Source organism: Aspergillus udagawae, assembly GCF_001078395.1.
Source record: "Aspergillus udagawae IFM 46973 DNA, scaffold_1, whole genome shotgun sequence".
NCBI classification, from domain to species: domain Eukaryota; kingdom Fungi; phylum Ascomycota; class Eurotiomycetes; order Eurotiales; family Aspergillaceae; genus Aspergillus; species Aspergillus udagawae.
In genome coordinates, this window is record NW_025091264.1 from 40,413 (window position 1) to 64,564 (window position 24,152).

Below are 24,152 nucleotides of genomic sequence, written 5' to 3' on the forward strand. Positions count from 1 at the left end.
CTTATTCAGCTGGCGCCTGCGGGGGTGGGATATGCATATAGTGCTGCATTCAGCTGAACACGGCCCGATAACCAATCCATGCCATCCTATGCTATTCCTTACACCTCGAGAAGTGCAGTTTATCCTCTTAACTCATTAATCTTGTTTCTTTGACAACATTATTCCAAAACACCACAGACAATGACCTCCAAACTCATTTTTCTGTCGAGATCTGACTTCCACAAAGCCCTTATCGACACAAACAAGTCGACAACTGATAAGTGGGATGTGGTTGTGAGCTATTCTCAAGATAAACTTCAGCCTCTTTTGACAAAGTACTGGTCGGAAGTAATTGGGGATACCAGTGTTACTGTCGTCCACTCGACGGGGCACAGCAGCTATGACCGCGCCACAACATACAAGCTCAATCTGGGACCGCCCCAGTTTGAATTTGACAAAAAGATCGTCGATGGGGGAAGTATCTCTATGGCAAGGATTACATGGCCATTCACTGGAACCGCACATACGAAACTCAACACCGGGGTCGATGTAGGGGAGAAAACGTTAACTGCTGAAGATGGTTTTTCTACGACTGTTACAACGCCAATCCACGCAATTAGCAGTGGTGACGACGACAAACAGGCAAAGTTTCATCCGAGTCATAATGTGCCTGTAGAATATACTAACATTCTACAGACAAGTAACCACATGATCGAGTTCACAGACGGCACCACGTCTTCTTATCATGTCATCCTTCAATTTGCTTCTGCCGAAGACACTACGTGGAAAGTCAATGTCAAGAACACCTCAAGCGATTCAGCCGAGGACCTGCAAGACTCGGCAGCAGACATTGGACTGGAGTTGAATAACCAGGAAAAGGTGAAGGGGTTTCAGTTCACGCTGGGAGAGGTGAAGAACACACCAAATCCAGCAGACTACGTCCTCACACCTCAAGCATTCAAATTCAGTGCAGACAAGGGCATTTTGAGTATTTTCATCCACGTCAAAGGAGGGGATGGAAAAGGCGCCAAAGAAGCGCCTCAGTTCCAGCTCACCCATGACAGTCTCATCGCTCCCATGCCCGACGGATATGATGCTAGTATCATCATATCCAGGAGACTTATACGCGACAAATACATGATTCCTCAAATCCAGGACAAGTGCAAAGACTTCCTTCGTGAAACCGACGGTGTCCTCGCACGTGACGGGCCCCTTAGTCCTACTGTTGGTTTGAAATTCAAGAATGAAAGGGTCTGGTCGGGGTTTACTACCGGGCCTAGTATAGTGGTTGTAACCGAGGGATACGTAACGGTTGACTGGGACAAGTATCCACTCATTCTGGAACTGTTTGACGATAAATCCACTCTACAATCACACTACAAATGGACATGGGACAATGCACAGGTTACCTTGCACTACCGCTACGCTACTCCCAGGAGTGGGTGGTTAGACTGGAGAACGACTTCAATTCAAGGGAGCATGTCCATGGTAGGATAACTCGTATTCCATTCACATGTGAAAGGCTAACACCATTAGAATTCATCCCCAGTGGCCACTGTCAAGAATAAGGACGAGTTGGAGTTCAAGATCTCCTTTACCGACAGTAACCAGCCCGATGCATCGTTCAACGACATTGGTCCCGACAAGCTGGGCGGTTCAGTGCAGTTCAAGACATTCACCATGGGCCTCCCTGATATCAACTTCTTCCGAACCCAGAACATCCTTGCTCCTGGCCAGCAGTTCATCACTGCTAAAGATACCATGTGTCCTTGTGATTTGTTTATTCTGGGCTCAGTGGAGGAGCAGAAGAAATAGGCTCTTTCTTGTCTCATGCAGTATAGGAAAAAGCGTGCTATATCTATCTCAAAATAAAGACACAATATCACTTTATAAGATACAATCTAAGCTCTATATTCCTATCAATGGTATTGTGCGCGGAGTCTACGTTTCACATACTAATTACAGGCGGACTGCAGTACCACCGCAGTGCAGAGTCTATCTCTCCCTCCTAGAGTTTATATTTCCCCTACCTTTTTTTCCCTACTACTCTTCCCAGGCCACTATCTAATATTTTTATTTTTATGTGGTGGAGGTTATATCTATAGAAGTTAAATATTAATAAAAGATTTTACAGCTATTAATAATTTTATTATTTATAATAATGGTTAATTAAATTAGTAATCCTTATAACTAATATTACTATAGTAAAATATGGTATTCTCGAACAGGATATCTACAACTTCGATGAGACTGGCTTTCAAATGGGTGTGGCCCATACAGCAAAGGTTATTACTTCATCCCGCCATCGGACAAGCCGCGTATGAGCTATACAACCAGGGAATCGCGAATGGGTCACTGTTATTGAATGCATTATTGCCTCTGGATGGCCTCTCCCCCCAATGATCATCTTCTCTGGCAAGGTCCATCAATCCCAATGGTATCAAGATCTTGATGCTGACTGGCTGATTGGCCTAAGCAATAATGGATGGACTAATAGTGAACTTGGGGTGTCCTGGTTAGAAAAGATCTTTGAGAAGTATACTGCAACCTTACCCTAGGAAGATATTGGCTTTTAATTCTTGATGGCCATGCTGGCCATGAGTCTGCAGAGTTTGATCTTTTCTGCAAAAACCATCATATCATCCCTCTTTATGTGCCTTCTCATTCATCTGACAAACTACAACCTCTTGATGTTGGCTCCTTTGCACCCCTAAAACAGGCTTATGGTGAAGAGGTGACAAGAAGCATCCAGAATGGCATTCATCATATTGATAACGAAAACTTTCTTGATCTTTATAAAGCATCAAGAAAGGCCTTATCATCTGAGAATATCTGCAGTGGATTTAATGCTTCTGGTTTAGTTCCTTTAAATTGACAAAGGGTGCTGGACAAGCTTACTATTAAGAATATCACACCTCCGACTACTGCGCATGGACGTGGAACTGCAGGGGCTGAATGGATTGCAAGACCCTTATACTACTACTGAGGTGCAAAGGCAGATGGAGCTTATCAAGCAGCTTATCAAGCGCAATTCCCAAAGTCCTCCAACTGAGGCTATCCGTCAGCTTGCAAAGGCAGCCGAATCTACTATGCATAAGGTCCTCCTTCTAGACCAGGAGATAAAGGGGCTACGCGCAGCAAATGAGAAGCAGAAGCGAAAGCGCGCAGCCCCTAGATCTTTTATTGCTACTGGGGGTGTTCTAACAGGTGCTGAAGGCCAGCAACTTGCCCAAGAAGCTATACAGGTGATGGAACCAGTTCCTAAGAAGCGTGCACCACCACGATGCAGTAATTGCCATCAAATTGGGCATATTCGAACTAGCTGCCCTAGTAAATAATAAAATTCTTTCATCCATGAGAATGGCTTCATTTTAGTGGTATAGTAGTACAATGTCTCCTAGATTCGTGACCATGGCCAGACTGTGCCGCTCGGTGGTGTGTGCCGCTCGGTGGTGGATTACGTTAATTATCCCTGTGATATACGACACGAGTGGCTGGACTAACCTGGGATAGCGACCTCACCTTCACGCCAAACCAGACGTAATATGTGTTCATGATGTTCATCGGGATAGTCGACGATATCACCTTGTAATCGACATCCAGCATGTGCCACTGAATATATCCCTCTCTTTGAGCCCGTGTTAAAACCTCAACAATATATGCGAGATGTAGTGATTCTAGCTCCTTCAGCTTCCCACCAAGTCGATAGGCCAACTGCACAAGTGTGAGCATTGATTTTCGAGGGATCAAGTAGTCCACCCACGTCGGCAAAGGCATTGCCGTCCAAGCAAAGTGTCTCAGTCGGATGTACCTTCGATAGGAAATGGTGAGCTGGGGAAAATCAGTTGGAAGAACGCGCTTACGTTGAGACCAACTGTGAGAAAGAGCATAGTAGCGTACCAGCCGCAAAAAAGCAATAATTCCAGGTGGTGGAGTAAGGAATGACTTTTCGCAGTGACTGGCGATGGTTGAAGTTATCAGCGAGAAGACGTTTGGGTCGGCCGCGAGAGGGGACGAAAGCGAAGGCCAGAAGAACAGGCTAGAGTTGGGGAAACATTTTAGAAAATAAGAGAAGAGGAACGGTTTCACAGAAGGGACCCAAAACCGGCAACCGAAGAACAGGGTGGTTAAAATGTGCAAATAACAGAATTTTCGAGGGTGGTCAACTGGGTGAGTACTGCTGGGAGAAGGATCAAGGTGGGCATTTTAAGAACAAGTTAACCATGATAACGACCATGGCTTCAAAGGATACAAGACGGCCCCACTTCTGGGGCTAGAATGAGAGATACCATCGGTTCCTGCAGATCTAACAATCCGGGGCAAGTGTATAACCTGTGACGGTGTCCTATGGAGCTTAAATGGAATATTACGGTTGTCCTCGAGCGGTTCCACAATGATGTTCCGCGATGCTGTCGGCCAAAGCCGGGATTTGACCGCAGTTCAGTAAGACTTTATCCTGTCAGAGTAGCAGGCGCAACTTCTGGCGGATGGATATGCCGTACACAGCTCTCTCTTTTAATGCCAGAAGGCTAGGGAGACATCAGCCACCTTTCGTGTCAATAAGAGAGATCCTGTTGACAATGGGCCGGAAGCTTGAAGTTCCACTATCCATTGTTTGAATTTGGCTCGGCATGGTAGTAACATGGTTGCTCGTGGTAACGTTGGCCGACCAGCAAGTGACTTGGCAACGGTGATGACGTTCGGTCAGCTCCTGGCTGCGTCTATGTCTCTAATTGAATGTTATCACGAGAATATAGATAATGCTGGGGAGCTTATACGAAACCGGTAACATAACATAGAAGGTATAGGCCCGATAATAGAATTGGGCCTGGCGACCATGTGTTCCTCATTTAAACGTCCATCGAATGAGGTCGGGAAGTTGAGGCAAATATTTTGAATGGAAGTTCTTGAAATCTCCGGAAGAGATACTTTTCTCTCACTAAACTAATGACGCTAATCCCTGCGGAATGGCTAGCGTTGGGTGTTCCTTCTTACTGTACGGAGACATGCTCACATATGAGGATGCGAATTACCGCACTGTGTTGAGGCCATTTCTGGTACAGATATTTGGTTACCATCGTAGGCCTGGAAGCAGGTATAAGATAAAGGTAAGGTTCATGGCTTTCTTACTGATAAAGAAGTTCAGACGGTGGGCGTGAAATGGATTGAATCCTGAATCTGCCAGAGTTATCATCTCAATTGGCGAAGTGTTCTCCCAGTTTAAACCGTTTGTGGCAAATGCACAGGGATGCGCGAAGTCTGCAACCAAGAGGGCCATCTAGCCAAAGTTCTTAGGGATAACGCATTGTCAATTTCTAGGATATGCTTCGTCGACCCGAGTGATCGCTCCGGCTCCTTTGCCAAACCGCTTTGCTAATGCTCAGTTGCTTCTCGTCTTCAGACAGTACAGCCGCTTTCCGAAGATGGGGTGAGCGAACTATCGTGGGTCAAGATGGTCCTGTAACGAACCTTCACTTCCCTTCTCGCATGATTCCTTCCCCTGGAACTTTCTCGAAATCGTCGCACAAAGCTGGATACTCTGGCTTGCTGGACGGCCAGTCACGCATCCATGCAGCTAACGAATCCTCAGTTCTAAGACAGACCAGCGTTTGATAAGTGTTTCAGATAGCTTTGCGATGCAGAGCTGCGCAAATCCCAGAAAGTCCGAGAAGTGCCTGGAAAGGGTGCAATCTACATGTAAAAGATGGCTTATTTCGAAACGCAGGTCCACTTTCCTCCTAGCCCTGGACGAGAGCAGACACTTTTCCCTTTTATCTCCGTCCTCCTGCCCTCTTTCTTTCCCTTTGGTTCAGCTATTAGTTTTTTTGAGGTCCATAAAATTTTTGTGATAAGTTGTTCAATTGTTATTCACCAATTCAGAATATCCCACGTTTTTCGCATCGTCTCCGCATTGCTGATAAATCCAACTTATAATGCTGGATTGCTTATCCTTTACAGTATAGTACATAATGCCATTCTTCCATATCCCGAGAATGATTTTCCTTTGAATGGGGATGTTCACCCATCGAGTCCGCCTCGGTTTTAGTCAGTTCTGAAGCCGCTGCTTTTCGCGATTTATGCGTTGTGACTATCGTTCATCTGGATGGCTGTTATCCATTCTTGTTGGAGCCTCGTTCAAATTAATGACTTAGGCTGTGAACATGCTATGAAGTTCATGAAGCCCATGGGATTGCGCCAAATTCGTGAACAGTAGTTACACTACCGTACAGTACGGGATCACCCCGGGTGCGTCGTCCACGACGGTCAGTCCGCCGTCATGGTCTGGGCCGCAATCTCTCTCTCACAGTGACACCAGCACTCCACTTGTCTGCGGTCGAACGCTTCAGCTCGGGTTCAATATCATCACTCATCACCGCAGGTCGTGACTTCCATATGCAGACCGGAAGACGAAAATTCCGATTCACCAAACAGAAGACAGTAATCCAAGACTCGTTGGCCAACATTTTCTTCGTGGCGTGAGCTAGAAGGAGAGTGCTGTACTGGTCGAGACACCAAATACGTATCCATGGCGGTATCCATGTCGACCTTTTCATGCCGCGTGAGCTCGTGTCGTTTCTCTATGCGAAAGTGAATGGCATACTGCTCGCACTGCCATTTCTTAAGTATAGTAAGTTGGACATCATTCTCCTTTTGTTTCCGACCCTTGACGGCGCCAATGCACAACTATCTCAGCAAGGGTGGGCTCCATCTTGATCGACGGCAGCCCTGGCCAGCACACTGTTTTCAACCAAAGCCCATCGCGCTGACTCATACGAGAATCACCACCGGGCAGATCAAGGTTGGCCAATGTCGCCGCAGCGATGACCCACTCGGTAAGCCTGTAGGAGACCTACGACACCAAGATGATGCTGACTCCGCGCGGCCTCTAGAGCGTCCGCTCCCTGGCGATCCTTGATGTCGACTTGGACGTTGGCATCCTCGAGCAATCGTCTCACGACGGCTGTCTGCCCTTCATGAGCCGCCCACCACAGAGCGGTGCGCCCTTCATCGTCGACGCTATTGCGGTCTGCCCGAGGGTCTTGTAGGATGGTATCGACGACCTGCACGTGCCCGTAGCGGGCGGCCAGAGATAGTGCAGATTCCTTTTTGGTAGGTTTGCGCGTTAATGTCCAGTCGCTCACCGCACGCAAGCAGCGTCATTGCCACATCCGGGTGGCCTGCAATGATGGCAGCCAACAGTGGCGGCACGTACCCTCCCCAACCTTGGTTAATGTCAATATTTTGGCAGTGTAGCAGGCGTCGAACCACTCGGATATGGCCGTGCCTTGCAGCTAACCACAGGGGTGGTTGTTCGCTTTGCGTAGTCGCATTCACTTGAATATCTTGTCGGGCGAGCAGCCATTTCACCGTTCTGTCATCGCCCTGGAGGGCTGCCCGGCCGAGCGGAGTCCAGCCCTGATGGTCGACGACATTGGGATCGAGGCTCTTCTCCATTAAAAGCAAGCGCATCAAGGTTGCTCGCCCCCGGACAGCATGATGAAGGGACGTGGATCGATCCGGGAGCGGTCTTTCGAACTGGCCGACGGCATTGATATCCACATTCGGTTCGGCCAGCAGCCGTGCGGCCACATGGTTGTGATTGCCTCGAGTGGCCCACCAGAGCGGGGTCGCGTCATTTCTGTCCCTGGCGTTGATGTCGATGCTCGGCTCGGCCAGAAGCAGCTTGACTACGGCCAAGTGCCCTCGCTTGGCGGCTTCGTGCAAGGCGGTGGATTCCCACTGATCCTGGGCGTTCAAATCGACCTCTGTGTGATTCAAAAGAACTTGAACGACTGACCGGTCACCATTCTCGGCCGCCAAATGCAATGGGGTTCGGCCTTCTGCATCCACTTCGTTCACGTTCCAGTCGTGATCGAGCAACAGCCGCACGATATCCTCACTCCCCTGACTCGCGGCCAGGCACAATGGCGGTGGCTCGGTGCCGATGCCATGGCTAACCATTGTGCAGCGATAGGGACAGTGACTGAGAGTAACCTTATATTGAGTAGCGTGTGTAAAGAGAGGCTCCAGGAAACATTTTGTAAGGATTTTGGGGTGTCTCCTATTTGTTTTTGAGGCGCTGGTGCTCCTACCCAATGTCAATCTCTTCAACCAATCCCCTCAGTACTGGCAGTTCGGAAATCCTACGATTCATTAGTAGGTGTCGCATCGCAGTGATAGTACTGAGGGAACCAATTGCATGAGTTGATTGAAGAACTATCCAGGAGATCGCTGAGCGTCTCATGGCCTGACTGGCCAGCATTGGTGTGTCACAACATGGGCATTCCGAGTTGGCCCTGTTTACCATAAGAAAACATAACTATGGACGCGTAGGTAGTCGCTGAATCAGCCAGTTCTTAATGTCAAAATACCACCTCAGCTCGACAGTACAGTAGATGTTGGCGAAAGTGGAGAGTTACTCACAGCATGGATTCTCCTACACCCCTCGTTTCCTATGTTTCTGTAAACTCCGTATAATCTTGGTTTTGTGTAGCATCATGGACTCCAAGTACCAAGCACAGCCCCGCTCCTTTCATCCGATCATCGGAAGATACAGATGAGTACTTAACATGTCCGCTGCTTACTACATTATTTTAGTCTTTCTGGAATCAATCGACTTTGCCTTCATGCAACTGGTCCCCCTTGGTAAAGTAGACCCATTAGCGCATGCATTCCATACTGTTTTAGCTTGCTCTGACAGTAGGTTTTCATGGAATTCCAAGGACTTTTCCTACGCACGGTGTAATTTTACGATGCCAGGTACTGTAACGTACGAAGCGGAATTCACTACGGCCCTTCAATTTAACACAGCCCACTTAATAATTGATCGGCGCTAAGGCCTTGGCAGTGGGACCAGGAAAAAGTTCTCAGAATATGCTGGTCAAGGCGATTCCGAGGACTGTATTCTCAACCGCCCCGGGCGATCACGCTGGGTAACTGCTACCGTCAAGCAGTTAGGACGATGGATTTCTACCTTCTCGCGGTGTCCAGTGTCAGTAACCTCTGCTTGTGTGAAGGGGAAGCCAAAGAATCCTCCTGGTGGTGCGTGTACAGTGGCACGACAAAAAGTTTGAATTCAGCGTATTTACCGCTAGGCCTGATTAGGCAACTCCATAATATTCTATCCGCAGATTCAAACCTTGAGATACCTCCCTCAATATTATGGCACCTCGCAAAGAACTATCTCCGCAGATGCGATCACGTATCTGTGAGCTCCATAGTATTGGATGGGCCCCTTCTAGAATTTATAAAAAGCATTCTGACATCCCTCTTGGTTCAATTAAGACCACTATTCGTCGAGAATCTATCATGATATTATGACGCGCCCACGTTCAGGCAGAACCCGAAAGCTTACTGAGGCTCAACGTGATCATATCTATGATCTTAGTCAGTCTAAGATATGTTAGCAGATGTTGACTTCTGTGTGAAAATACGTTCAATTCAGAGACTTCTTCATGAAATGGGCCTCCACAAATAGAGGCAACTCCGCCGTCCAGAGCTCCTGCCTCGCCATGCTACTCAACACCTTGCATGGGCACGTCGTTATGAACACTATACATTAGAAGATTGGGCGCGTGTTAAATGGTCAGATGAATGCTCAGTTGAACAAGGTGCAGGTGTACAGGCAATCTGGACCTTCCGGCGTCCATCTGAGCAACTCTCTACTGGTGATGTCTTTACTAGACGTACAGGGAAGGGTGTTAAGCGGATATTTTAGGCTGGATTTGGACAATCAATTCAGACAGCCTTGTTCCGCTTCATGTGATCCAAATGTCGGCCGTGGAGGGTTCAACACATATTGAGGCTTTATACCGAGCAAGGCTTCCAGAGTTTGTGTTTGAGGGCGATATCTTCATGCATGATGGTGCATCTGTGCACACTGCAGGGATTGTTCAACAGCTTCTTCAAGATCTAGGGATAGAGGTTGTGGACTGTCCACCTTACTCCCCTGATTTGAATCCAATTGAGCACCTCTGGGCTATCATGAAGCGGGAAATCTATAAGCTCTATCCTGAAATTGAGCACGCGCCAGATACAGCAGACATACTTGAGCAGCTTTTCCATGCAGAAAAGGAGGCATGGAATAATATTGATTGTCAAATACTAGGGAAGCTATCTAAATACCATGCCTCGCCGTGTTAAGGCAGTCATTGTGGCAAATGGCTGGTATACAAAGTATCAGATTCAAATCTGCAGATATTATGGAGTTGCCTAATCAGGCCTAGCGGTAAATACGCTGGATCCAAACTTTTTTCACGCCACTGTAGGGCCGAACCGCAGAGTTTTCCGTAGTTACCGAGCCACCCAACCCACACAAAATCAGAGGAAAAGGGTTATGAAAACCATCCGACGACTAGACGGTGTACTCGACTCGCACTCGAGACCGAAGCTAGACTTGTTTTTCTAGTGAATGTGGTATCGCCTGGACAGGAGACAGGACACCTCCGAGCTTGAAAACTCTCTGAGATTGCGAGACGTCCAGCAGAGACTTGAACATAATTTGAACTGGCGTTGAGCGGCGAGGGAGGATACAACCGGTTGAGCAGTGGATAATACGAGTCTGGAGGGAAGGACAGCGGCGCTTCTGGTTACAAGTCCCCGTTAAGGCTCTGCCACGAGCAGCCTTGATCAGATACTCTGACCGTTCTTTCCACTAGGGGCGTGCGATCTAGGGACGAGCCTCAACGAACTCGTTAAGGCACAGCCACGGGTGTTTGAGGGGTCTGCGAAACTGGGGACACAAGTTTGGTTAGTGGAGAACGGTCGGGATGTCCCGCAGGGTCACTGGGGATACTCCTTTGGCTGCCTCCGCAAGACACGGTCGGCCAGCAGAGAGAGATCTCGGCTGGTAGCGCGAAGCGGGGAGACGTTTCTCGTTTCACCGTGGGGCATGGCACATAACGACAGTGACGGACCAGCCGTTAGGGACTTGACAAGACTGTCTATGTGGCCCGAGAGGACGGACGCGCGTGTCCGTGTGCATAGAGACGGAAATCGGCTACCTCACTCGCACTGGGGACCTGAAGTCGAACAGCCAAAGTGGTACTATCCTAGTGAAAACGGCTATTGTCATCTTCCCTATCTCGCTCGCAGTGGGAACCTGCGGCTGGGCGACGGATGTGATGTCGTTCTAGCTAAGATGCCAGTGATGCATGCTTAAGGAGCAAACCTGTAGACACTAGGGGTGAGATGTTTTTGCCGGGCCTCAATATCCAGAGGCCGTCCACCGAGAGGTGGGCGTGCTGAAAACCAGGGCAATGGCCTGAACAAACAGGCCTGGTGAAGCTGCTTACATCGGCTACAAGGACTCGTTAAGGCTTAGCCACGGGCAGACTTGGCTGTATATTTATGTCTCTTGGGCCCATGCTCACCGAGGCAACATATCCCTTTCCCTGGGTGGAACATCGCCTTCGGATGGCCAGAATTGGACGCAGAACTTGGAAGCTGTGCGAGCCTCAATACGATTCGCAATTGCTACGGGCCGACTCGAGGCACCTAACCACGTCGACCAACACAATGACACCCTTTTCCTAACTAACCTACACCAACCACCTTGTGCCAAAGATGGTAGACGCGCTTCGACTGCCGAGGATAGGATGTTGAACACTTGAAGAAGCGCATTCAAGCCAGTCTACTAACAAACTTACTAACCCACAAGCATCCTTATGATATCGACAGCTGAGAAGACATATACTGAAGGGATCTATGTATAAGCTCAAAGGAGGCACGACATATGTATATTAGGACCTGTATTGTTAGACCAGTGATAGTTGCCCTTTCGGCCTAGCCGCCGGGCGTTGATGAATTGTGTTTGTGTTTTAAGTCTTTTGAAGATTATCGTTTCAATAATTAGCGCTCAGATAATATCTTTACATCAAGCTAATATTTCTACGGAGTTAGTCTTATAATCTTCCCTTGCCCCACCCAATGCTTTAATGTTTTATCCAACCCACGACCAGTCTAGTTGAAAAGGATCGTTGATGCTTTGACGCGTTGCACGGACTTTCAATTTTTTGACCACCAACATAGCCTGTCGACCGAGCACTGATCCTCGTATTTGCTTGTTGTCATGTTATGGCCAGCGCTCTAGGATCCCGCCTAGACAAAGGCCTTGTCAACACGCCGCGTCGTCCCCAGATCATCAGAGACTGTTTACGGTTTGCCTCACTTTTTCATCTCGTTATCTCGTTATCTCGTTATCTCGTTGTGTATATCCATCCTTGAAGGTATTTGTTCGAGCTCAGTTTGCCTTGGTTAACCCTGAGGCTGTGTGGACAAGTCCGGTTGCTTCGCCACGACCGCGACTTATAAATCAAACAGGGCCTGCTCTTTGAGTGTTTGATGCACAGACCTACACTTGACGACTTCTTAGGCTCAGGAGTGCGTTTTTTCTTATAAACTGCCCTGGAGATCCAATTCATGTGATTTGATTTCTGACGCTTTCCCCTTCTGAAAAATGAGTGGATGTCAGATCGACCCTAATCCAGACATCATTGGAATCGGCGTAAGATCTCTTTATTTGTCGAACACCCCGCAAGCAGAGGAGCCCTCGTAACTACTTGATAGGCTAACAAGTCCAACATAGATCCGAATTTCCATCTATATCCTCAGTCTTGCAAGCCCACTGATCTCTTTCTTCCTTCAGTCCGCCGAGCTCTCAGGCTCCATCGAATCCTCCCTCGGCGTAACTGGGCTTGCGCTCTTCCTCACAACCGTTATCCAATCTGCTCTCGGTTGCATAGCGCTCTTCCACGCCCTCTGCGTCCTCCATCTGCTTGGTCTCGTGGGCATCGCCTTTCGTCCAAAGGGCCACTACCCCGCAACCGTCGCGCGCACCACGACCTTTCTTGTCTTGTATGTGGTTGCTGTCAGCGGCTCGCTCATATATTTCATCTACGTCTTCGCAAACGCGCCCCACTTTGGAAATAAGCCCGAGTGCAACCAGGACACCAAGTACGTCCTTTTCGGCGTGGACATCCAGGCGATTAATATCGTGATTCGCTGGATCTTCGTTGCGATGTTCGCCATGCTGGAGCTGGGGTTTGTCATGTGGCTCGTGTGTTTGTCCGGTGCTGCGTGCTGCATGGCGCTGGACTGTGGCTGTGGGCGCAGCAATAATTGCGATTCGGGACTGGGAACGGACGACGAGTTGTATGATGTACGTGTGGATGATTGCAACCATTTTATACGCATGCTTGGCAGGCTGGGTGCGAGCATCTATATGATAGTAATGCTGGAATTGATGATCCGGAGGAACGAACTGCTCCCGAGCATCGCGGACTGGACTTTTGGGCAGGTTCTCGCCATGACGATGCTCATAGGGCCGCTAATAGAGTTTGCGTCACTGTTGCTGGGCAAAGTGAGCTAAATTCAAGTGATAACTTTCAGGGAAGGGGAGTTGGAAAGGGAGAATTCGAGACCTCGGTAGTAAGGGGAACGGTTTAGCATGCCCGAAAGGTGACAATGGCAGATTTAATGGAAATCAGCAAAAAGCTCATTGGGAAGACATATTTATTCCATAATTTTGTGAAGAGAGAGCGGTTATCACTAATGGTGGTCCAAGAGTTTGTGTCTGTACGTTCTCTGGGATGTAAATCTCCACACTACAGAAGCCCCTCGATTTTGACCACATCTAATCGACCTCACACTTAGTAGACACGGTAATCTTTTTGTCAAGTCCACCCGCAGTCGAATCGACTGCGCTGTCTCCCTTTTGCGCGGCTTTCACTTCTTCCAGCGAGTCCATGGTTTCGCTTCCCAGCCAGCCCGAAGAACATCACTGTTCCACCCAGTCTGCTCGATGAAGATCCTCCACGAACTTGCCGTCGTGCTTATCACAGCGCCCGCACCACGAACATCAGTAAAGACCGTCCCATTACGCACCTCGCACTGCTCCCCGAATTCTGTCGCGGACGTCAGGGCAAAAATGGGATAGCTCGGCTGAAGGTGGCATATGAGGACGAGAAGCTCTCCGCACTTTTCCGTCATCGGCTTCAGCCCGGTGAAGGTAAGCCCTTGTGGCGGCAACGCAGGGCGAGTTTCCGGCGGTAACTGCATAGCGCTTGCCTTCCATTCTTTAATGTTTTTGCGCGCGGCCCTGGGTGATTCAGCTTATCATGAAGGAGCGGATAATGCGATTTGCAGCACGAAATATGACGATGCTGGATGCCATGAACGCGTGTGAGCTGTGCAATTCTCCCTAGAGACGGGGAACCAAACAAGCGCACTACAGACCTGTGACTGACTTTGAAGACCGAGAATAGTTTATCCCGGCTCCCGTGACTCGCTGTAATTGGATGAAATGGGACTTGTCTGCTCCTCTACGCGCTTGAAGTATCGCACACCCCAAGAGGTCGGAAATGAGGTGTGCATCACAGAATATGAGGTCCTATTCATCGGAAAGTACGAGTCAATATTGAATGTGAAAAGAGTGAGTGAGAGAAGGCAGAGAGACCTTAGTTGAGTTCATACAGCGAATCCCTTGCAGATGTATATGAATACGAGAGGGATTCCGTACAGACGTAGCATTATTGTCAGGCTGCTTTCTTGGCACACCCGTAAGTAAACAAAATCTATGCTTCACAGTGGGGCTGTGTTGAGGCTGTGTATATTGCGAGTGTTAGTATAAGTACGAGATCCAAAAGTAGGTTTTAGCTCCCCCGTGTGCAGCGTAAAACGTTGTCTCTCATTACGGTTCGCCTGTCAGTCAACATGGATCCAGGTCCGACCCGTGGATTTCCCCTTGATCTGTTTGAGCTAACTAGATGGCAGAGTACCCCCTAGTTACCAATGGTGCGTCACCGCAAGGTTGTGTCTTTAACAGTTACCAAATGTTTATTGCTTATTAGTGGCAATCCACCTTGCACTCTCAGTACTTGACCTGGTGATATGCGCAGCTGCTGGATCGGCCGCAGCAGCCACAGGTGCCCACGTCAATGGGAACGAAATAACGGCCCAAATAATACGCTTTGGCGCACTTGGAGGCTTGATCAAGTCTGCCATTCTCAATGCTGCCACTTTATTGGCTTTGATTTCGGACAATATATTTGTGTATGTGCTGCTTAGCTTTGCCGGCTCTCCCTTTGGGTCAGCAGTTCTTGCTACCTCGACCATAGCCTTGAAGTCATTAGGAGATGGTAAGGTTATTTGATTATCAATTCGCAACTTGTGCACATTCAATAATATGTTCCTGCTGATCTGTGCAAATCGTGCCCAGTGCCCAACGAATTGCTTACAGCCGCCGCTGCAGCCGGAGCTCCTCTGACAGCAGGCACAGTGGTACAGTCTGCTTCTGGTATGTACGCTCCTCATTTCTCCAAACACTCCGTGCCTCCCAGATGTTGAAACGACTAACTCGACCAGGCCCAGTAACCTCAATACTAGCACTAGGCTGGGATGCATTGAGCGGTTACACATTCGCACGCGTTGCGTTCAACCACAGTAAGCAACCCACCACTAAAGGAATTTCACCGTATCCCCTTGATTTTTTTTTTCTCCATACCAGCGACGAGTGCTTTGCTCATTAGGAACATTATTTATAGATTTCTATGTTTGCGAGTACAAATCTGCAGCAGCTGCGGGAGCTGTTTTTGTAGTGTTGGTCTGGTTCATGAAGCTGCCACTGTCCTTGTACTATGAGGCCCGCCAAAAAGAACGCGGGAGGGACGAACAGGAATCTGCTTCACGGCATTATTCGTCCTATAGCACCATCACCACCAGGCACGTTTGGTAGGTAGATTAACGCTGTACTGCTCCCGAGATGGAGTCGGACCGGCTTGATCAATCACTGTATACCTATGAAGGGCAAGTGTACGTCATAGGATACTTTGCTACTCGATACTGTATGCATCTAAGCATGAGAACGGTGCCTTATTCTAGAAATGGAACTATACTGATCCATGAGGAAGCCTGCGAATCAACCGGTCGAATGTCCCTGAAGTTCAGTCTAACTGCGACTGGTAGCATCCCCAGCAATGGCACTGGGTGCTTAGGGATCTCTAGAGGCTTGGCACTTAATCAAGGCTCCCAGAGCAGTGTCAGGTCTGAAGCGGAAGGTACTGAGTTACAAATTCGAATGTTAGCTTAGAGTATCTACACGACAGCCCAGGGCCTACCAATAGCCTCCCTGGTGGAGTGGCACATGAAGATCGTTCGTCGATTTCGCCCAAACGTCCAGCGGAGCGGCATTTCGGCGAAAGTAATTATCTGCCGCTTGAGACCCCTCTACTATCGGGAAACTCCATGGGACCAAGTCCTCCCATGCTTGTGACGTCCTGTGGGGGAACTGGCTTTGGCCAGGGCACGCTCGACTTAGTTCCTCTCACCGGCGTAATCGTTGCCTTTCAGCCCGAGTGGTTGCCTTGTGACGTAACTTGCTTGAGCAGTGGAGTTTGAGGGAGGATGCGCTTCGTTCAGGGAAGTGCGCAGCAATCTCCGCCCACGGCATTTCCTCTCTTTCCTTCAGTCGCACCAACAGTGCGTTTTTGCCCGACGTATATTGTTTCCCGAAGCATCGGCCGGAGGGGTTTGAGTCAGCATTGGACTAGCGTCAGGAACGAATGTGAAATAATATGCTGGCCTCAGTCCACAGGATTTAACTGTGAGCATGGGTCTCCCCGGACCTCGTGGATAACACGGGAACGATCAAATGGAACGGGTCTGAACCGCCCAGTGAATGACGAAAAGTCTTTAGCATAGGTTTCGGTCTCTTCTTCGGGCACAGCCTCTTATCGCTTCTTTTAGTGGCGCCACTAACCACCCTTTGCCTTGCTCGTTGACCTATCCATGAATGTTTCAGCTAGAATGAGGGGAGAAAGCCACCGACTTCTAATACTACGCGTAAAAGTGGAGGTGATAAAATCAATTCTATCCAGATACGTACCCCTGGAGACCGATCGCGCCATCTTTGAAGCTCTGAATGCACTAAGATTTGTCATCAGACAGGACATCATCCAGAGAAATGTCGCTCGAAGCTGGGTGGATGTTATTAAGGGTAAATGCTAATTCCGTTTGGAAAAGCCTTGGCTTGGTCATTTGTCTTGATGATGAAATGACTAGAGCGACTCTGTCCTTATATACCGTTGTGTTGTGTTGTTATTTGTTACTTCACACCTTTAATAATTCTCCTCATGTCCTCATGTAGTCGTGCTGCTGTGGTTCCCAGCACCTAGGGTGAATGTGGCGCTACCGAGTCATTTTCAAAAGCTCTCACATAATATGAATAGGCTACAAGTATCCTTTTGTCCGCCGACACCGTATGTCACATGGGTCCGCAAACACCGCAAAGAATCCTGCAGAGTCACTTTGTAATTCGAATAAGAAAAGGCAGTTGCTCATATTGCGTTGACCAGGGGCTACCTGCTGCCTCTCCCCCTTTCCACTGCCTAGAGGCCCGAGATTGCACACAGAAGCACCGAGGCAACTCACTGCTGAATGGGCGCTGAAGCACCACCATAGCAGGAGGTATGTTCCGCTCAACAAATTCATACATCAGTTCTGATCCACGAAGATTCACTCGCCACAAAACCTTTATGTATCTTATATATGACGTGTTACAAATTCGAAAATCTTCGCTGGCCAATAAATTGCTCCTGGAACGTCGTCACTGGCCGTCTGCGACAGTCGATATCGCTTCTCTTACAGAGGATCAGCTTCGCAATGCGTTAAGGTATCTTGACTCAAATCATGAGATCAATGATCCTGTTATCTCCCGCCTGCTTTTCAATATGAAAACCAGTGCCATGTGGGTCCCTGGGTCTTTCGCGCAAAAGTCGCTCACTCATAGCCTCTCCTCAAATATAGGCAGCCACAAATTATACAAAGGGCGGGAGCGATGAGCAGTGTACGATATCTTGATAACTTATAACAGCAGTTATGCCGTGACTGCCTGTGCCTACCCTCTGCGGCAGTGGCGAGTTCTTTAAGTTATTCGCTGCGAGATGGACCCGTCAGACAAATATCATCAACAACGCTTTTTTAGTGGTCTCCATCGACGACAAAATATATATCCTCTTCCCCCTCATCGGACACTCTGGTCGTTGGTCTGCCCACCTGCACCGCATCATCCAGTTATACAGCAATCAAGTCGGCTGGTGCTGCTTCCCCATAATGCATGAGGACATCCTCCCAGAGCATTAATAAGCCCACAGATGCTTACCGGACACCATCCTAAGGGAAGGTTTTGAATTTTAGTTTCTTATATTAGATTGTAAATACTTGTTCACTGGATGCCATATATTACTTATTCTATTAGTGAAGTATCTTCTGCTCCGCCTGGATCCTAATCTCCTAGCTAGTAGGGACAGGCAGCGGAGCACCAACAGCAGCAGAAGTAAGTATGCCATTATTAACTATGACATTAATACCATTAGTCTTTTAGTGCTTCCTATTTAACATCACCCTTACATCTCAGAAAGAGCAATACCCTATAACCAGAAAAATATCTGCAGCACATTAGTTCATCATTTGCAGCCACTCACACAAACTAGGTTGCTTAATTAATATATTAAACCATTGCAGTGGATTCTACAGCTCATATATAAATCCCTCCAATGCCTTAATCTGCACTGCCATATCAGGATGCTCACAGGTAAAATCCCAGCCCAGCATGCTCAGATGTGGCTGCAGAGTGGTCCAACTATATATGCATACAAGGGTCTTATAGTTTCTCTGGGTCACCTTAAGGACTATTTCAGTCAGTGCATCTTACAGTTAGATGTTAATTAGGGCATAAGTATTTTGCGTTGGGTGGGAGCAGTTAATGATCAGACTGCCAAGTTTGAGATTACTAATTAGGATCAGGATAATTATTACAAGGAGTAGTTTATGCATTGCATAGAACGCTAGTCATATGCACAGGCCCAAAAATAGAGAAGAAGTATTATAGGTAAGAAGGATTTAAATAAAATCCAAAGGTTTATACCTATTCACTAGTTAGGGGTGGGTGCATAAAGAAGTAGTTATAAGAATCCAGGCTGCCTATCAGTTAACGGCTGCAAGCCGTTAGTAGAAATTACTACTATCAAAGGCACTATATCAGAGGAAAGTAACTAAAAGGATAATCACTGGTTGTAATCTATTCTTGTTCTGGCTTTCAGCTCATATTAATTAATATGTGTCAGCCAATTAATGGGCAAGTCTAAGGCTGACACATTATAATAGACTCACAAAAGCTGGCTTGCACTAAAAAAAGTATAAAGGACAAAAAGCAAGAGAGAAAAAGAGGGGGAAAAAAAGTAAAGGGCTAGAGAATAAGCCCCATAGCAAGGCTATAAATTACATCTATCTCTCTTAGATTTTAAACTTGGCATAGCCCTTCTTAGGGATGCGCTTCTCTTATAACCATGCTTTTAGATCTGCTAAGTAGATTTTAGAGGATTTAACTCTTATTATAATTAGAGCTAAGCAACAACATAACAAATCCTTTAGTTAATTATAACATCTTCTATGCCATTTCCTTAAGCAATATTAACTTCCTCTAGATATTATTAGCTGGTGACATCTCTCCAGATGTTAAAAATAATAAAGGGGAAAGAGCACTCACCATTACCATAAGGGCTAACCTACTAAAAATAGTTTTAGTACTCCTGAAAGCCAGTGCAAAGCCTTTAATAATAGATTATAAGGAGGAATTGCCTCTTGTAGTAGTAGTAGTGGCAGGAAATTTAGAAATCATACAAATAATTTTATAGTTTAATAGTATATTAAGAGAGGACAGACAGGTTGTAATAATAGAAGCCATTAGAAAAGGTAGACCTCTTTAGATAATCAAGCTTCTACTCTATCTCCCAGACAACTTCTAAATCAAATGATCAGAAAGCAGGGTCAACATCCTTAGCTAGGCTATCCAAGAAGGACATATCCTAGCCATAAAGTTACTTCTAGCATAAGGTATTCTTCTTACAAAACCATATTTAAACTAGACTTCTGCACTGCACATCACTGCAGCAAAGGGCTCTCTAGAATTAGTATAGATAATGGTTAAAGCTAGGGCAGATATCACTGCACGCAATGGGTTAGGCTTAACACCATTAATAGTCTCTTACTATAATAGGCAACAGGTAGTGGCTGCATACCTTACAGAGTAAATACACTAGGAAGATCTAGATATTCATAACAGTCACAAGGTTACTACTGTGCATTACACTATCATAATAGCTAAAGACATTAATATAATGTGGTTTCTGCTAGATCAAGGTGCAGACCTAAACCTCTGCCCTCTAACTACTTTTAGTGCACTGTATACTATAATTTATATAAACTATCTAGACATAGCTGGCTGCCTCCTTAATGCTTGGGTGAGACCTACTAATAATCAAGAAATATATAAAATCTGGTATATTACTATCACTAGAGATTATCATAGCTTAATATCACATCTAATCAACAATGAGGTTAACCCTAATATTATTATTATCTACAGATACACAGCCTTACATCTTGCTGTTCAGCAAAACCAGTCTAATGTAGTTAAAGAACTCCTTAAAAGTAGTATAAATCCTAACTATGTTATTAATATATTTCAGCTATCACCACTATATATAGCATCCTGTTAAGGTCTAGGCCAGATCATAAGTCAGCTGCTAAAGAACAGCACTAACATCAATGCGCAAGCCTTTAATAGAGCAACATTATTACTCTATACAGCACAGAGCTTATAAGGAGACATCATCAAAATCCTTTTACATTCTAGGGGAAATTCAGACTTAGTAGATGCTTATAGACTTACTATTTTTAACTTTACAAAAGGCAATGCAGTAATTAAAAAATTAATTAAGGAATCATCTAATCTACTCAAGCCTTTATTAGAATATACTATTAAAGATACACCATCTCCCCTACTATTATTCTAGAACATCCAGGAACTATGCTGTGCCACTGTTAACAGCATAGCTAAACTATTACTAACTAATAATGAGCTCTATCTGGAAATTTACAAGGACTGGATAAAGACTATATTTAAGATGACCTTCTTTCTTAATAAACAGATTAAGGCCAAAATACTGCTTTAACACTTTTATTCAGCTTACACAGATAGGTAGTATTTACTATTTAAAGAAAAGCTCAGTCTTCTCTACAGGTGGTGCCAGGGGAGCACATTAGATGAAATATACTAGTGTAAATCATGCATTGCCATCACAATTTATAGCTATTGTGCTAGTTAGTATAGCTAAGGGGATGCTTTTAAGAGTTATCAGAGACATTATTTATGGTATATTTTATTAGAGCTCAGCCATAGCAATAGCCAGGTAGTATCCTTGCACCAGATGATTTAACATTTAACTAAGATCCCATCAGATACCCCTGGTATAGCTTCTACCATAAACCCTCTGTTAGAACCATCAGGTAAAACTCCAAGCATTACCATAGCCCAGTTAGTAGAAGTTAATAAACATGACAAAATCTAAGTAGAAGCTACATGATGGATCAAGCTCAAGAAGTGGGAATCCATTGCTGAGCTTAATACTGCCATTAAAAACAAAGAGTTCCAGCTGCGGCATCTTGATGATTACGATACAACAGATGTAGAAAGTTACTAGATGTATTCTCTTTGGCTATTTCAGACACTGGTGTCGATTTTCATCATGGTTATCTCTACCCTTTTAAAAACCAAGCCACAAAATGTGCCCTTTTTAGAAGATTGTCTTGCTTTTATAAAGGAGGCCTTGACAAATGCATAATCTTAGGACACCACTAAATCCCTAGAAGGTCTTGTTGCAACTAGCTGTAAACTAACTCTTATATTCTTATTTACCCTAAGACATAGAGAAAGCTATGCCAGAAGCAACCTAGAAAATGTAATTAAATACAAGAAAAACACACTGATGGGGCTGAATGCAGAAGAAGGAAACATGGATATTAATACACTCTTAGAACTAAGTAATCTGCTAGATAAACTCTATGAGGAAATAGGTACTAAGCAACCCCTTAATAAACTAATTTTCTCCCTAGAAAGGATCTATAACCTTAACATAGTTTCCATTGCTGATATTATTATGGCAAAAAATAACTATGCTTACTACCTATAGAAGTAATACCTGCTAATATTAAACCTCTCTAACCTTTCAGATACCTTAAAGCTAGCTAAGGAAACTCTGCCACTCTTTAAAGATAAGTAGATTAAGGGATCCCTTATGCACACTAATGCTCTAATAAATATAGTAAATATACTAGATCATCACTATAATCAGCTCAAGGATAGAGCAGACTTAGAAAGATTAATAGCCTATAAGTAAGAAGTATTAGCTATGACTAGCATTTCCCCCAGTGAGAGAGCAATCAAACTATTAAATCTAGCTTAAAAATATAAAATAAGGTACACATAATATAGAGTTCTAGCAGGTGTTAAGCTAGGAATATCTCTTATAATAGAGGCTCTCTATATCTAACAGCTTAGGTATAAAGCCTAGCAGATAATAATTAATACACTTTACAACCTCCTAAGTCTTCAAGCTAACTACTTAGAGTCATCTACTAAAGAATATAAAAGAATTATTCATCTCTAAAAGATCACAGTTGGACTCTCCTCAATAATATCTTATATAATTAATTACCACAGCCTTATTATTAATCTCATAAAGTAATACTATAAGTTCTTTAATAAGAAGGATCTCTATAATAGCATCTACTATAGCTTTAAGGCCTTATAGTGCTCCTTACTCTTTGACTACTATTAATCTATATACCTATCCTCTCTAGCAGCCCACTTTTAGTTACTTATAAAAATCTCCAAGAGAGCATCTAATTATAACATCATAATTAGTCTCTTTAAAGCTGCCCTTGCCTGTCCCCTAAAGTTAAATCTTATATATTTAGGGCTATCAATAACTCTATAATTACAGTGGTCTGAAGCCAGGACACTAGATAATAAGGACCTATACTTAGCACTAAAATCTCTAGAGTTTAGATTAGCCCAGTCACCTGCTCTAGTCAAGATTCAGATCCTATATGGAGTTTGTGCTGCTAAGCTTACCCTATAACTAGATAATGTAGATTAAGCAGTTGCATTATCTAGAGAGATTATTAGCTTCCTACTAACAGTGCATTATCCACTAACAGATTAAAGCAATATTAAATATACTCTCAAGTCTCTTCAGGGATTTAATACCATTACCACAGCAGCCATCTTAAAAGTAGGATATCCACCTACACAGGCTATTAAAAGTAATAAAGCTTCCTATAGAGTGATCACACACTTAATATTATTAGCATGGCCAGAATTAGGTATATCATCCACTAATAGACTAGATAACCTAACACTAACAGCATAAATATTTAACCTAATAGCTCCTAATCTAGTTAAAATCTCACACAGTGTCATCATCATTAACTTCGCGATTTCAGACTCTAAATACTTTGCTATTATCCTGTAAGATGGTAAGATCTGCTATATGGGACTCCCTGACCTATAATTAAGATATGTTAAGGAGGGAGGGAAGGACATAGCTAGTCCTAATTATATTAGTTTGCCCTGTGCAGGAAACACACAGGAGTAGAACCATTAACTATCATATTTACTATTATGGCTTTGGAGAGCAGTAGTTAAGCTACTCTTATTAGCTAAGGCCCTTCTTTAATAGAAGGAAGATATAGGTCCACTACCCAATGTATGTTAGATTTCTAGCAGCCTGATAGGGTTAATACCATTCCATGCTGCCAGGGATGACAACCTCAGATCTATAGAGAATATAATGGACCATGTCATGTCATTATATATACCTAGTCTTTAAATTCTATAATATGCTCAAGCACAACAGCATTAGCTGTGACAACTTAAACAGCCATAAACTTTATTCATAGGAGCAGCTAAGGTTGTTAGATATAATAATCTGTCAGCCTTGGTGAGTGCTGATCAACAAGTACTCTAGGAATATTACCCCAGTATAGATGTCCTCCTATCTCTATCCATAGAAGAGGCTCTAGCGAACATGCAGCTAGCAAATATCTGCTATTACACCTATCATGGTGAAATAGACCTAAAAGATCCCTTAAACAGGCAATTAATCCTCAGCTCAGATCCAGCAGATTTCTTAATAATCAAGACATTAAGCAGCCATTATCTCACTAATATACATTTAATTTATCTTGCTGCCTGCTCAACAGTAGAAAATAGGGCTGAAGAGCTGCTCACAGAGGTGGTGCATCTAGCCAGCACCTTCTAACTGGTCAGTGTT

General features: G+C 45.3%; 3 protein-coding genes across 3 annotated transcripts; 2 read left to right on the forward strand and 1 right to left on the reverse strand.

Moving 5' to 3' along the window:
- Positions 1-180: 180 nt before the first annotated feature.
- Aud_000008 (uncharacterized protein) lies at positions 181-1,794 on the forward strand (the record flags this gene model as incomplete). The annotated part of the gene is made up of 2 exons (XM_043285525.1): positions 181-1,467; positions 1,516-1,794. The coding sequence occupies 2 exons, from the start codon at positions 181-183 to the stop codon at positions 1,792-1,794; spliced, it is 1,566 nt and encodes a 521-aa protein (XP_043141460.1).
- Positions 1,795-6,773: 4,979 nt separating this feature from the next.
- On the reverse strand, positions 6,774-7,941 carry Aud_000009 (ankyrin repeat domain-containing protein; the record flags this gene model as incomplete). Its single annotated transcript, XM_043285526.1, has 2 exons — positions 6,774-7,116; positions 7,193-7,941. The coding sequence occupies 2 exons, from the start codon at positions 7,939-7,941 to the stop codon at positions 6,774-6,776; spliced, it is 1,092 nt and encodes a 363-aa protein (XP_043141461.1).
- A 4,495-nt stretch (positions 7,942-12,436) lies between these two features.
- Aud_000010 (uncharacterized protein) lies at positions 12,437-14,164 on the forward strand (the record flags this gene model as incomplete). The annotated part of the gene is made up of 5 exons (XM_043285527.1): positions 12,437-12,484; positions 12,566-13,138; positions 13,183-13,339; positions 13,718-13,987; positions 14,091-14,164. 5 exons carry the CDS (start codon positions 12,437-12,439, stop codon positions 14,162-14,164), a joined length of 1,122 nt encoding a protein of 373 aa, XP_043141462.1.
- Between the last annotated feature and the right edge of the window lie 9,988 nt (positions 14,165-24,152).